At 33.5% G+C, this 13,571-nt stretch overlaps 1 protein-coding gene across 10 annotated transcripts in view; it reads right to left on the reverse strand.

Annotated features, from left to right (window-relative positions):
• Positions 1 to 13,571, reverse strand: part of STAU2 (staufen double-stranded RNA binding protein 2) — a 304,412-nt gene that overhangs the window by 263,699 nt on the left and 27,142 nt on the right. For 4 of the 10 annotated variants that reach the window (XM_019925182.3, XM_033843221.2, XM_033843223.2 and 1 more), the window contains one exon: positions 743 to 902. In XM_019925182.3, coding sequence (XP_019780741.1) covers positions 743 to 902 — 160 coding nt within the window. Of the gene's footprint in view, positions 1 to 742; positions 903 to 11,241; positions 11,388 to 13,511; positions 13,553 to 13,571 lie in introns of those variants that run through there. The other 6 variants (XM_033843219.2, XM_033843218.2, XM_019925181.3 and 3 more) reach the window with 3 other exon arrangements.

The raw sequence follows: 13,571 nt of genomic DNA on the forward strand, positions 1-13,571 counted from the left end.
AAGGTAGCCACTTGCATTAATAGGTTAACAGATGAGTAAATAGACACAGGGCTGGCACTAAACTTACGGAACTTCATTAATTTGAGGCTACCAATTCATGCACTGTGTCTGATACAGGTTTGCGCTTCCCAAGAGATAACTGGACACATAATGTTTTTGGTACTGCATGCAATTAGAACAACTTTTTAAAATTATTCTTAGGAGATTAAAATTAGAACACTCATTTACTTAGCAGTATATTACACACAGGTGGGTTTTTCGGATTTGTGGGTTTCTTAAACTCCATATGAATGTTCTAAATGTAAATGGCAACCATTTCTACATGAACAAATAAAATAATAAGATGCTTAGGGCTAATTTTATAATTTTCTATTAAACTAAAATAAAGAATAACTTTTTAATTATTAAATTATATATTATTATACATTTAGAAAGAGAAACTGATCATTTCTATCTTTGCTTTAGAAAAACAAACTCAGTCCTATTTTCTGTTCTTTGTATCCAAATGTCTTTTTATCACACATAAAAAGTAAATAATGCACCTTTAGAGTATCCACTAAAGCAAATTTTTAAAATAATTACAATTACCGTCTTCATTCTCTCACCTTCAGTTATTATTCGGCTGTCTTTACCAGCTGTGCTGTCAATACCTGTTGACTATGCAATGGGCCTGTATGAAGGAAAATACAGAGAACAGCACATGCAGAAGATGACAACAGGAGGAAACGAGTCAGGGCCATACCTGGGTTATTGTTAACACTGCTTTTGGGCGGCTTCTGAACTGGTTTGGGAAGCGTAGATTCAGTCAAAGCCTTGTTAGCAACAGCCTGCTGGGCCTTCTTTATACTGCTCCCTTCGGATTCCCATGTCTGCTCCCCAAGACTCAGCTGCACTGAGAACATCTTGGAAAAACATACAGAGACAAAGAAAACATTGAAATTTTTCAGGAAATAAAGTGTGCTGTCTGAGAGAAAAATAGATACACTACAGAATCAAAATTTTAGAGCAAGAGTTGAGCTTACAGATCATTTGCAACAAAAATCTTATTCTAACTAGTGAACGAATTTTAAGAGATTGTGCCAAATTCTGTTCTATCCAAAGGCTTAACAGCAGCTCTAAGTGTACATGTTGGGTAGAATGTATCAAGAAGAAATCGCTTCCCTAAATGGAATCATACTGTTAATGTCAGTCAGTCTTCAAAAAAGTAGAATAAGAACAAAGAGTAAGAGAAACTATACGAGAATCCAAAAGGTCTGTGTCTCTGTAACTTTTACAAAATCTAATTCCTTAAACTTTATACCTAGCACAATCTAGTCAGTGAGTCAGGAAATCCTATTAAATATTCTGTCATCAAGGAACTCTCAATCCTCCACAACCAACCTTTAACCAGTCACCAAATTCAGTCAATTTTAACCTCATGAATATTTCTCAAATCTCCTTCTTCTCTCTGCCAGTGACACTGCTACACTAGATGTATCTTAGCTTAGATATAATAATATATCTAAGCCAACTGACTGCTGCTAAATCGAACTATCTTGAAAACTCAAATCCAACTGCATCACTCCAAACAACACCAGGTTAAAAACCTTCGATTGTTCCCCTTGTAACACGGCACAAAGGAGCTACCTGTCCATCTTCATTTCACACCCACCCCTCCCCTTGCACATCCTAACATTCCATTTACACCGGATTTCCATATGCATCCAAAAACCTATTGTTCACCTTTAAAATTTAGGATCAAGTTACAGGATACACATACAATCTGCTGTTTTACTCCACAGTTTACTACTTTGTAGGAATACAAGGTATGAACCCCAAAATACTTATTAATTATGAAGAAGTAAATGTCTTTGCAGGAAAGAAATCAGGTAGAAAATACCTTTAACAACAGAGTGATTAAAGTTAGCATCATCAATAATCATTCAAAGGGACATCATGTGCCTCCTGATATGATCCAATGAGAAGTATGTAGCATTCTTGGCTAAAAATGTTTACCCTGAATCTAATCATAGAGAAACAATCAGGCAGATCTGGATTATGGTATATTCTATAAGACAACTGACCTAAACTCTTCAAAACTGTCAATATTATGAAAGAAAAAACCAAACAAAAGAATGCATGGGGGCTGTCCTAGATTAAAGGATGCTGAAGAGACATGATGGGGTGTAATAAAGTACAATGTATGATCCCTGACTGGATTCGTACTGGGAAGAAAAGTATAAAGGGCATTTAGAGAACAACCAGGGAAATTTGACTATAGACTATATAATATACTAAACAAACTCAGTCAAGTTTAAATTTCTTGAGTGATTATAGTACTATGGTTATGAAGAAGAACGTCTTTGGTCTTACAAGATAGATATACAAGTATTTAAGGATAAAATGTCATGATGGTTGAAATTTATTTTCAAATTGTTCAAGGAAAAAGTATGTATTTATACAGAAGAGCAAGAAGAGAAGTAAATGTAGCAATGCAGTAAATAACTGAATGATTAGTAAATCTGAAAGCTCCATTATACTGCTCTTTCAGTTTTTCCTGTAGGTTTTCAATTTTTCAAAATACAGAGTTGAAAATATTTATAAGCATTTGAAATTCAAAATATGTACATATTTATTAAAAGTGAATAATTTTTCTTTTATTCTGATTCAGTTTAAAATTTTTACCTAAAACATATCTTTAATTCATTGACCCCCGATTTTAAAACGACTTTTCAATGACCAGGTCTTTTGGCTTTCAACTTACAGTATATAACAAAGAACTCTGCCACAAAGAAAACATTCTCTCTCCCATTCTCCTCCAAATCAGTTCATGCTCCAGAATTTTCCAGCCATTATTCTTCCATTAATTCAGGTTCAAAACCTCAATAGCTTCTTTGTTTAGCCTTGTTTTCCTAAGACTTATTTAACAACACCTCAAAACTGTTCTTTGCTATTTCTGTTGCACCACCTTAGTCTAAAGCCCCTATAAACTCAGATTTCCTGCCTCCTAATCTTCCAGATGTCATCACTTTCCCAGTCTCACTGGCCAGACACCTTTGAATGGTCTTCCTTGCCTGCTCCATTTCTCTCTGCATTCTCCCCTGCATCCAGTTGATTCAACCTCAAAAATATTTTTCAGATCTGGCCTTTCTTTGTAATGTTTGCCAATATCTTAGTGAAGAGTATCAATGTATCCCTCTCGTAAATTACTGTAAGACCATCCTAATATCACTCCTTTAACATAAGACTTTCCCATTCAAACTATCCTTCTTAGGAATTCCCTAGTGGTCCAGTGGTTAGTACTCCGTACTTTCACTGCCAAGGCCTGGGTTTGATCCCCAGTTGGGGAACTAAGATCCCACAAACCGCGCCATCACCAACATGAACATTCTATAAAATGCAAATGCATCCAAGTCAATCCTCTGCTTTTCTGAAACCTCTTAAGAATCCTACTACATTGTACACCTAAAACTAATACAACATTTTATGTCAATTATATCTCAATAAAACTGGAGAGAAAAAAAAGAGTCCCACTACAATAAAAATTTGATAATTTTGAGTAGGACTCCTGGGACATACTGTTTATGAGCTGAAGTCACAATCCACCATTTACTATGTGTAACATTAGGGAAGTTAATTCTTTCCCTCTGTTTTCTTACTTCTTTAGTGAAAGTGGGGTAATAAGAACACAGAGAATGGTTATGAAAATTAAAACAAATTTGTGTAAATGCCATTTGAAATGTAGAGATTGTCAAACTGGATAAAAAAAAACAAAATCCAACTGTATGCTACCCTCAACTATAAAGACACATGGTTTAAAAGCAAGGGGATAGAAAAAACTTTATCATGATAACATAAAGCAATGAAAGGTCAGAATGGTTATATAAATATCAGACAAAGTAGATTCCAGAGCAAAGACTACTACCAGTGATAACAAAGGTCATTTCATAACGATAAAGGGGCCAGTTAATCAAGAAGAGGATTAACAATCCTAAACACTTGGGCGACTAATAACAGAGTTTCAAGATACATGAAGCAAAAACTAACAGAACTGCAAAGAGAAATAAAGAATCCACAATTAAAGTCAGAGATTCAATACCTCTCTCCCAATAATTGATATAACAATGACCAAGCAATCAGGAAGAATACAGTAGACCTGAACAACACCATCAACCAACATAACCTGACTGCAATGTTTTTAAAACATCTACCCAAGAAGAACAAATATACATTTGTTCTCAATTTCTCACAAAAAATTTACCAAGACAGACAATATTCTGGACCATAAAACAAGTCACAACAAATTCTAAGGAGTCAAGTGATGAACAGTATGCTCTCTGAACACAATGGAATTAGATTAGAAAATAAGAACAGAAAGATCTCTGGAAAATCTCCAAATATTTGGAAACTACGTAACACATTTCTAAATAACCTATGGGTAAAAGAAGAAACCAAGGGGAAAATAGAAGTATTTTAAACTGAATGAAAATGAAAACTCTACATTTCAAAAGATGACACTGCTAAAACAGTACTAAAGGGAAATTTCTAGCACTAAATGCCTACACTAGAGAAGAAGTAAGGTCTCAAGTAAGTTAACTTCAGCTTTAATCTGAAGAAACCAGAAAAAGAGTAACTCGAACCTGAAGTAAATAGGAAAAAACGTAATAAACATAAAAGCAAACATAAGAAAATAAATATAGAAAAATAATAGAGAAAAAAAAAATAAAACCAGAAGCTGGTACTTCACAAAGATCAATAAAATTTGTAAACTCTGTGCAGACTAATCATGAAAAAAAGATAAGACACAAATTACCAGTATCAGGAATGAGAGAGGTGACATCACTACAGATTCATAAAATATTAAAAAGAAACAAGGGAATATTTTTTTAACAACTTTATGCCAATAAACTCAACAACCTAAGTTCTTAAAAGCCACAGTTACTAAAGCTCATTCAAGAAGAAACAGGTAACCTGAACGCATTATACATGTTAAGGAAATTCAATCTGTAATTTAAAATCTTTCCACAAAGAAAACTCTAGGCCCAGATGGTTCTGATGATAAATTCTACCAAACATTTAAGGAAGAAATAATGCCAATTTACAAAAACTCTTCCCAAAACTTGAATCAGAAGGAACACCTCTCAACTTATTCTATGAAGCTAGCGTTACCTTGATACCAAAACCAGAATAAGATACTACCAGGGAAAACAAAATAAAACTACACACCAATACCTCTCATAAAGATAAACATAAAAATCCTCAACAAAATATTAACAAATGGAATCTATCAATATAGAAATGAGATAATACTTTATAACCAAGCATTTTATCCCAGGAAGGCAAGGGTTTATTCTACATTTCAGAGTCAGTCAATGTAACTCACAATACTAAGAGATTAAAAATGGAAAAATTAAAAAAAAAAAATGGAAAAATCATGACCATCTCAATCAATGTAGAAGAACCATGACAAAAACCAACATCTATTCATGTTAAAACTCTCAGCAAAAAAGTAATAATAAAAAAATAAAATAAAGAATTTCCTCAATCTGATTAAAGGCATCTACAGAAAAAGCTACATCTAACATCAAAATTAATGAAGAAAAACTGAATGTCTGCCCATAAAGTCAAGTTAAGAGATATCTGCTCTCACTACTTTTATTCAACATTGCACTGTAAGTTCTAGACAATGCAATTAGGCAAGAGAAATAAATAAAAGACATTCAGATTAGAAAGTAAGATTTAAAACTGTCTTTATTTACAAATAGCTTGTGGGACACCGACCAGAATCTTAAAAAAAAAAAGAAAGAAAAAGTCTACTAGAACTAATAAGTGAGTTTAGCAAGACTGCAAGATGCTAGATCAATATAGAAAAATCAGTGTATTTTTGAAGCAGACTCACAGATACAGAAAACAAACTAGTGGTTACCAGTAGGGAGCGGGGTAGGGGTAATGTAAGGATGGAGGAGTGGAAGGTACAAACTACTGGGTGTAAGATAGGCTCAAGGATGTATTGTACAACATGGGGAATATAGCCAATATTTTGTAATAACTGTAAATGGAAGTAACCTTAAAAATTGTATTAAAAATTTTTAGAAAAAAAAGTAATCTGATATATTTCTCTCTCCTAAATTCTTAGGCACTATGCAGATTCCCTATATTAGAGAGGCAGTTATTTTTAGCACTATTTCACAGTATCAAATAAAGTTAACCTACAATGGAAAAAGTAGGAATTTTCTGATTTCTGTATTTGCACTTTTATTCTACATACTCATATGTGTATATTTATACACAAATGTTATACATATATTTCAATGCTTTAATATGTATAAAATAAAATATATAAAACAGAAAAATATCAGTGTATTTTTATATACTAGCAATTCTTAATAAGAATTATAAATTGAAATTTGAAAAACAATACCACTTAAAGTAGCATCAAAAATATGAAAGAGATAAACCTAAAGATGAGAAATACCTGTCCACTGAAAACTACAAAATACTGTTGACAGAAATTAAAGAATATCTAAATAAATAAGAGATACTCTGTTCATAGGTTGGAAGACTCAGTTTTTCTAACATGTTAGTTTCCCCCAAATTGAGCTATAAATTAATTGCAGTTCTATTCAAAATCCCAGCAAGGTGCTTTATAGAATGGACAAGCTGACTTTAAAATTCATATGAAAATGCAAAGGATGTTGAATAGCCAAAACAACTCTGAAAATGAAGAACAAAATTAGAGGGCTGGTACTACCAGATTATAAAGCTACAGTAATCAAAACAGCATAGTATTTGCATAAAGATAGGAAAATAGACCAACAGAACAGAACAGAGTCCAGAAATAAACAAACATATATATGGACAGCTGATTTTTGACAAAGGTGCCAAGGCAATGCAGTAAGGAAAGGAAAATCTCTTCAACAACTGGACATCCATATGCAAAAAATATATATATATATATCTTGTTCCATAACTCATCATATACAAAAATTAACTCAAACTGGCAATTAGATCTAAATATAAGACCCAAACGTAAAAACTTAAACTATATAACATCCAGAAGAAAGCACAGAAGAAAATCTTACGACCTTTAATGGGGCAAAGATTTCTTAGATATAATACCAAAAGCAAAATCTATAAGAGAACAAATGGATAAACTGGAGTTCATCAAAATTAACAATTACTGCTCTTCAAAAGACAATGTTAAAAAAAGATAAGCCACAAAGAAGCAGAAATAATTGCAAAGCACATATCTAATAAAGGACTTGAATCCAGAGTATACAAAGAGAGGCATCGCAGGAAACAGCAGAGTAGAAAGCTCCAATAACGAACAGTGTCTGTCATATTATAAATACTCAATAGACATTTTACCAAGGATTTTTTAATCCTATATACAACTAACATGCAATGAGACAATTATCTGGGTACCTCCATCATCAACATAATTGCTGAAAATTTACAAATCATCATTCCATTATACTACACTAGAATAGGTATCATAGTTCTCAAATTACAGATGAGAAAGCTGAGATTCTAAATTAGTTGTTCAAGGCCACACAAGCTGGATAATGCAGGGCAAAGATCACGCTTGGGAAATCTAGCAAGAATTAAAAAAAAAAAAAACAAAACACTTCGCTTCAAGGCCACTGGGTAATACTGCCTCCCTCAGTGATATCTATTCCAAAGCAAACCTTCTCAAAGTGTCAGTACGAGAGCAGCTTTCTTAACACTTAGCCATGCACATACACAACTCATCAAAATAGGGAAATAAAGTAAAAAAAGAAAATACCACTTTATGTTATTCATGGCTCTCTTCCTTATACTCTATATTATAATAGCCTTCTGAGATTTGAGAAAATCAAAACAATTCATAGGAAAAATAAAGAACTGGATTTAGGTACTTAAGAGATACAGCAATGTCATAGTAATTCACGTTAATATAAAGTGTAACAAATTACTTCAGAGTTCAATTAAAAAGTGAGTATAAAAACAAAAGGGGACAAGGCAAACATTAAAATATTTTTTATTTAGGGCTTCCCTGGTGGCGCAGTGGATAAGAATCTGCCTGCCAATGCAGGGGACACAGGTTCGATCCCTGGTCCGGGAAGATCCCACATGCCGCGGAGCAACTAAACCCACGCACCACAAATACTGAGTCTACACTCTAGAGCCCACGAGCCACAACTACTGAAGCTCACGTGCCACAGCTACTGAAGCCCACATGTCTAGACCCGGTGCTCCGCAACAAGAGAAGCCACAGCAATGAGAAGCCCGAGCACCACAACAAAGAGTAGCCCCCGCTCACCGCAACTAGAGAAAGCCTGTGCGCAGCAACGAAGACCCAACGCAGCCAAAAATAAATAAATAAATAATTTCTTAAATATATATATAATCTTTTATTTAATAATCACACATCAAAAGTTGTACAAGTTGTTCACATTCTGTAAGACTCAATGGAGGAAAGAGGAAAGCATGTAGATAGATCACTACCTCCCATGAAGTATGTATAAGAAGACAATTCTATACCAGCCTGAAGACATTAATCTCTATCCTGTGTTTCTCAACTCTGGATGCACATCTGGGTCATTTGAGAGCTTTAAAAAAATCCTGATGTCTAGGCTTCATCCAAGACCAATTAAATTAGAATTTCTGGGAGTGAGACTCAGGCATAAGTATTTTTTAAAGCTCCCTTGGTGATTCCAATGAATAGCCAAGGCTGAAAACCACTACTGTAAGTGTGTGTGTGTGTGTGTGTGTGTGTGTGTATAAAATATATATGTATATATATGGAAATTGCCATATAACTGGTTAATGTCCCAAGAAAATTAATGAGTTGGGCCTAGGTTTAAATTTTTCATGCCAGAGATAATCATTTATTTCATTAAAATACAGTTTATATCTCACTTAAAACCACTGGTAGACATGCATAAATGCAAAGGACTTTGCTTTCCACAAAAAGGATCCAGACCTAGCCAATTAATATTAACAATAATTATTAATTAGTATTACTTAGACTCATAAATACTATCTTTCATTCAAGAATATGCTAAGTATTCTAGTACTCACTCTTTAAAAATGAGCAACAGGCTAAATGGTGTGGTCTATGACCAAAACACCCAGAGCAGTAGGTGTAGGTTGTCAAAGGGATCTCTAGATCTCCTTAAAACCCAAAGGAATCTGGGACTGTCTAGAAAAAAGAATGTGGGCCACAACAAACCTGGTGCATTAGAAGGGGAATTTAATGACACAGAAGAAACTTAAGGGAGGGGAGGGGAGAGAAAGCTAGAGGAATGACCTTGAAAAGGTGAGAAGGGTTGGGATTTAGTACAGAAATAGAGGGGTTGGCCTCTACAAGTCGTTCATCGGTAACTCAGAAGGGAAGCAGAGTTGGGATTTGGGTTGCGATTTTGCTAAGCATGTACTAACCAAGGGGGGAAGAGAGTTGAGGGTACATACAAAGCATATGGAATTTAAGCTAGATAAACATGTGAGGACTGAGGGAAGTAAGAAATAGTAAAACGGTGGTGGAATCAATGGATCTGTGGTGTGAAAGGACTATTGAAGTCAGACCACTAGAGGGAATGAAGTAGGTGTCAGAGACGAATGAATGCTTGAGATTGTAATTATGCCGGCTCTTGCAGTTATTGGTAATGAAAAAAATCAAGAATGTGATCACAGGAATGAGTGGCTGAAGGAGAGTGGAAGACAACATAATTGGAGACATGCAAGAAACTGAAATGTCAGCATGTTGGAACAACCATCATTTAGACAATGATATCATCAAAAATTAAAACAGGATGAGTATTGTAGAGAGTGAAAGTGAGCCGTGAGAAATGTGATGGAATCACCCAGAGGTCAGCAAACGACTACCGTGATGTTACACTGGGGGTCAGTCTATTAACATGAAATTCAAACCTGGGGGTCTATCTCAAGGAAGAACACCTGGAATTGGCCATGAGAAGCAAAGAGGACACATACTACAGGAACCATGAACTGTAGAAGAATAAAATATTTCTTACCCTAAATAAGCTCAGTCTCATACAATAATAATGACCAACAAATACCATGGTACCACAGCACAGTAATGACTACAACTAAGAAAGTCGGAACCTGCTGGAGGCCCAGCGGAAGGAGCAGAGAAGTTTCACAAAGGTTTGAAAGACGTGAGATGTGTGTTCAAACCTGACAGATGTGAAAAAACATGAGACATTATAAGAAATGAAAACAGTTCAACATGATTAAGGGCAGAAAGAATGAGTATGAAATAGATATGATTAACGGGAATGGAAGAGGATCAGGGTATAAGACTAGACAGGTAGACCAAGGCCACTACCTTCTTCTCTGAACAAAAAATATTATGAACAAATTAAAGTGCTGCCCAGAAATCCTTCATAAAAGCCTCTAATATGGAATAAAATTGATGGATTTCAGTTTCATCTTATTTTCCTTACTTTGAAGGAGATGCTAGAAATAATAATCCTGTGCTTTATGAAGATGAACCAACTTTTAGAGAATCAATTGCTTCCACACTGTATACAAGAATTTATAATCATTACCATAATCTCCAATATCCAAGATTAAAAATGTGCCAAGGAAATTTGTGCACAACTGAGTTTTTAAAAACAGATTAATAGAGCTCAAACATAAATGCATCAGTCATAGATTTCTTTGCAACATGTATACGTAAAAACATATATGTGTGAGGCTATATAAAAATATAAATCAATTTTCCATTTAAAAGAATATTATAACTGAATACATAGATAACAACAAAACTGGTATATACAAATTTTATAAATGGTGACTCTTAAAATTAAAAATCATATTGGAAAAGACATCTCACTAAGTAACGTTGTTGTATTTTACTCTGTATCCATTTTTCTGTTAGCAGTTACTACGTAATGGAAAAAGCACAGTACTTGGGAGCCACAGAATACGTGTTCAAGTGCTGGCACTGGCACTCATGAACTATAAAGCAAGTTACTAAACTTTTCCGTGCCTGAGTTTCTTAAAAGGAAATCAAAAATCCATGTCTCATGTGGTTTCATTAAGGTTTTTATGAAGTACTGCCTCTGAAAGAGCTCTGTAAACCATAATGAGCTATAAAATTGTTTAGTTACAGAGTGCAAAATATTTTTGATAGAGAACTAAGAGCCTTTACGCCATCCACTACCCCCTCCCCCCAAAAAGCACAATTAAAACCTGAGATGATAAATCTGATAGACTTTGATAAGCATGTCTCACCACCTCTCTTCAAAACCTTACCTTCGAATGAGCAGGCCCTCTTTCTTTCAGAAGTTTATACTGGGGTTGGACTCTATTGAAACGGGCTAACTCATTTACCAGACACATTGGAGTTTTCTCTTTGGGGTTTGCCATTTTATCTTGGAGAGAAGCTGTAAATAAAAAGGCTGTAAAGTTTTTGTGAAGAACGACTTTACAAAATGGAAGAAAAACTAGTTTTGAATTTTTTAGATTGAAATCAGATTGTATATTTGGATTAAATTATTTTCATGAATTTTATACAAAAATTTCAAATCACCTGAAGTCTTCCATTACATGCAACAGAAATATGTATCACATTTTAAACAGTAAATTAAGGTAACTTTTTTTCCTAAGTACCTAAATTGCTCTCTATACATATATATGATAACAGCATGCTTAAAGATTTAAAACAATATAAGATTATAATTTTTAATTGATCCTGTAACTTTCCTTTCCTCTCAAGAAATTTTAGCATAAACACATAATTCTTATCCTTATTGCTATGAAACTAAATTTTATCTGCTTTTTCATCATTTGATCTTTCTTTTTTTCCTTCTCATTCTGAAGGAACATATTAATTGAAAAAGCTCTAGACTTGGGAATCAAGTCCTAAGTTTAATTACTAGCTCTCCCAACTACTGTGTTTTAGTAACTTTTTCTTTTTTTAATGAAACTTTGAAAAGAAATAGAAAGAATAATTTAACAAATGACCATGCCCTTATCACCCAGAACTGAAATTAACACTTTCTATGTTTGCTTTGTCTTACTTTAAAAAAAAAACAAAAAAAAGAAAAAACAGTATTACATTCCAGTTAAGTTCCCTTTATCTTTTCCAGAAACTGCCACTATGTGAATTTAAAATATATCCCTCCAGAATATTCTAAAATACATTTGTATGAATGCATGCATATCCATGAAAAAATACACAGTATTGATATATGTAGTTTTAGAGTTCACATAAATAGTAATATAATAAACATATCATTTTCACTATTTTCTTCACTCTTCATTATGTTTTAGAGAGTTAACTTACATAGATCCAGTGCATTACTTTTAACTGCTGTATAATTTCCATCACAACATTTTATCATAAATTTTTTAATCTTCTCCCTACTGATAGTAGACATTTAGGTTGTTTCCAATTCTTCACTCTTACAAATTAAAACATGCTAGCAAACAGCACGCAGAAGGAATGTACCAAATTACCTTCCCCTGGCAGCATGAGAATTACTATTTCCCTTCAACCTTGAAAACACGCAGCATAGTCAGATATTTTAATCTCTGACAATCTGATGTTTGACAAAACTTTGTTTTTGATCATTTGGGTTTCCTCTTCTGGGAACTGCTTCTGTCCTTTTTTCTATTGATTGTTTTATGCATAATATCAATCTTTTATGGTCTGGGCCTTTTCTGCCTCAAGAAATCCTTCCCTAACCTGAAATGTCTTAATAATTTTTACTTAAATTTACTAAGCCTACTATTCTTTATCTATAAAATAAGGGCAATAATCTATCCTACTTAACTAACTCACAGATTGTTATAAGGTTAAGATTCTTAAATGCATGGTACTTTAAATTCTACCACAATTATTATTACAGCTTCAGAATATTTTCCTAACACTACAGTATTTTATCCTATATTTCTCCTTCATCTCATTTACAGACATATTTAACTGCTTTTTAGTTTTTCTTTCATCTCCCATGAATCAATGTTAAAGAACACTTTAAAACCCAAGCATAAAACATGCAAATGGATTACTTCCTGCTCAATTAAACTGCAGTCACAATACATAGGGAATACATTAAATAAATGGAAATAGCAGATTTTAGGAACTTCATCTATAAACTTTCTATGGCAAGGTTTAATTAGAAAATAGTATTCTTTTTAATACTTTTAATTAACTTTTTAATACCCTCTACAGGACTAACAATTTGGTATAATAACTTGATCACAATCATTATGATTAAGAAACTATTTTATAATTGCCTAATAAGGCGTAAGTTTAAAAAAAAAAATCTAAGCAATCAACTGTAGGACCAATACAGCTGACAGCTAATTCTACAATTAAACCATTCTAAGTGGCTTACAAACCAAAAATAAATAAATAAACCTAGCAATTATTACTTTTTGGAACAGCACAAAAAGGCAAAGAATATTAGTCAAGAGAGGTTGAAGAAATCTGCATTTTACTTATTCCATTGTATATCATTCAAATAAACATTTTATAAACTGTACCAGAAAGTCAGTCATTACATAAAATATAAGGTGACCTGGTACTATGATCAATTTTGGTCCTTGCATACCATGGCATTAAATACTCAAGTACAGTA

Source organism: Tursiops truncatus, chromosome 17 (assembly GCF_011762595.2).
Source record: "Tursiops truncatus isolate mTurTru1 chromosome 17, mTurTru1.mat.Y, whole genome shotgun sequence".
Lineage (NCBI taxonomy): Eukaryota > Metazoa > Chordata > Mammalia > Artiodactyla > Delphinidae > Tursiops > Tursiops truncatus.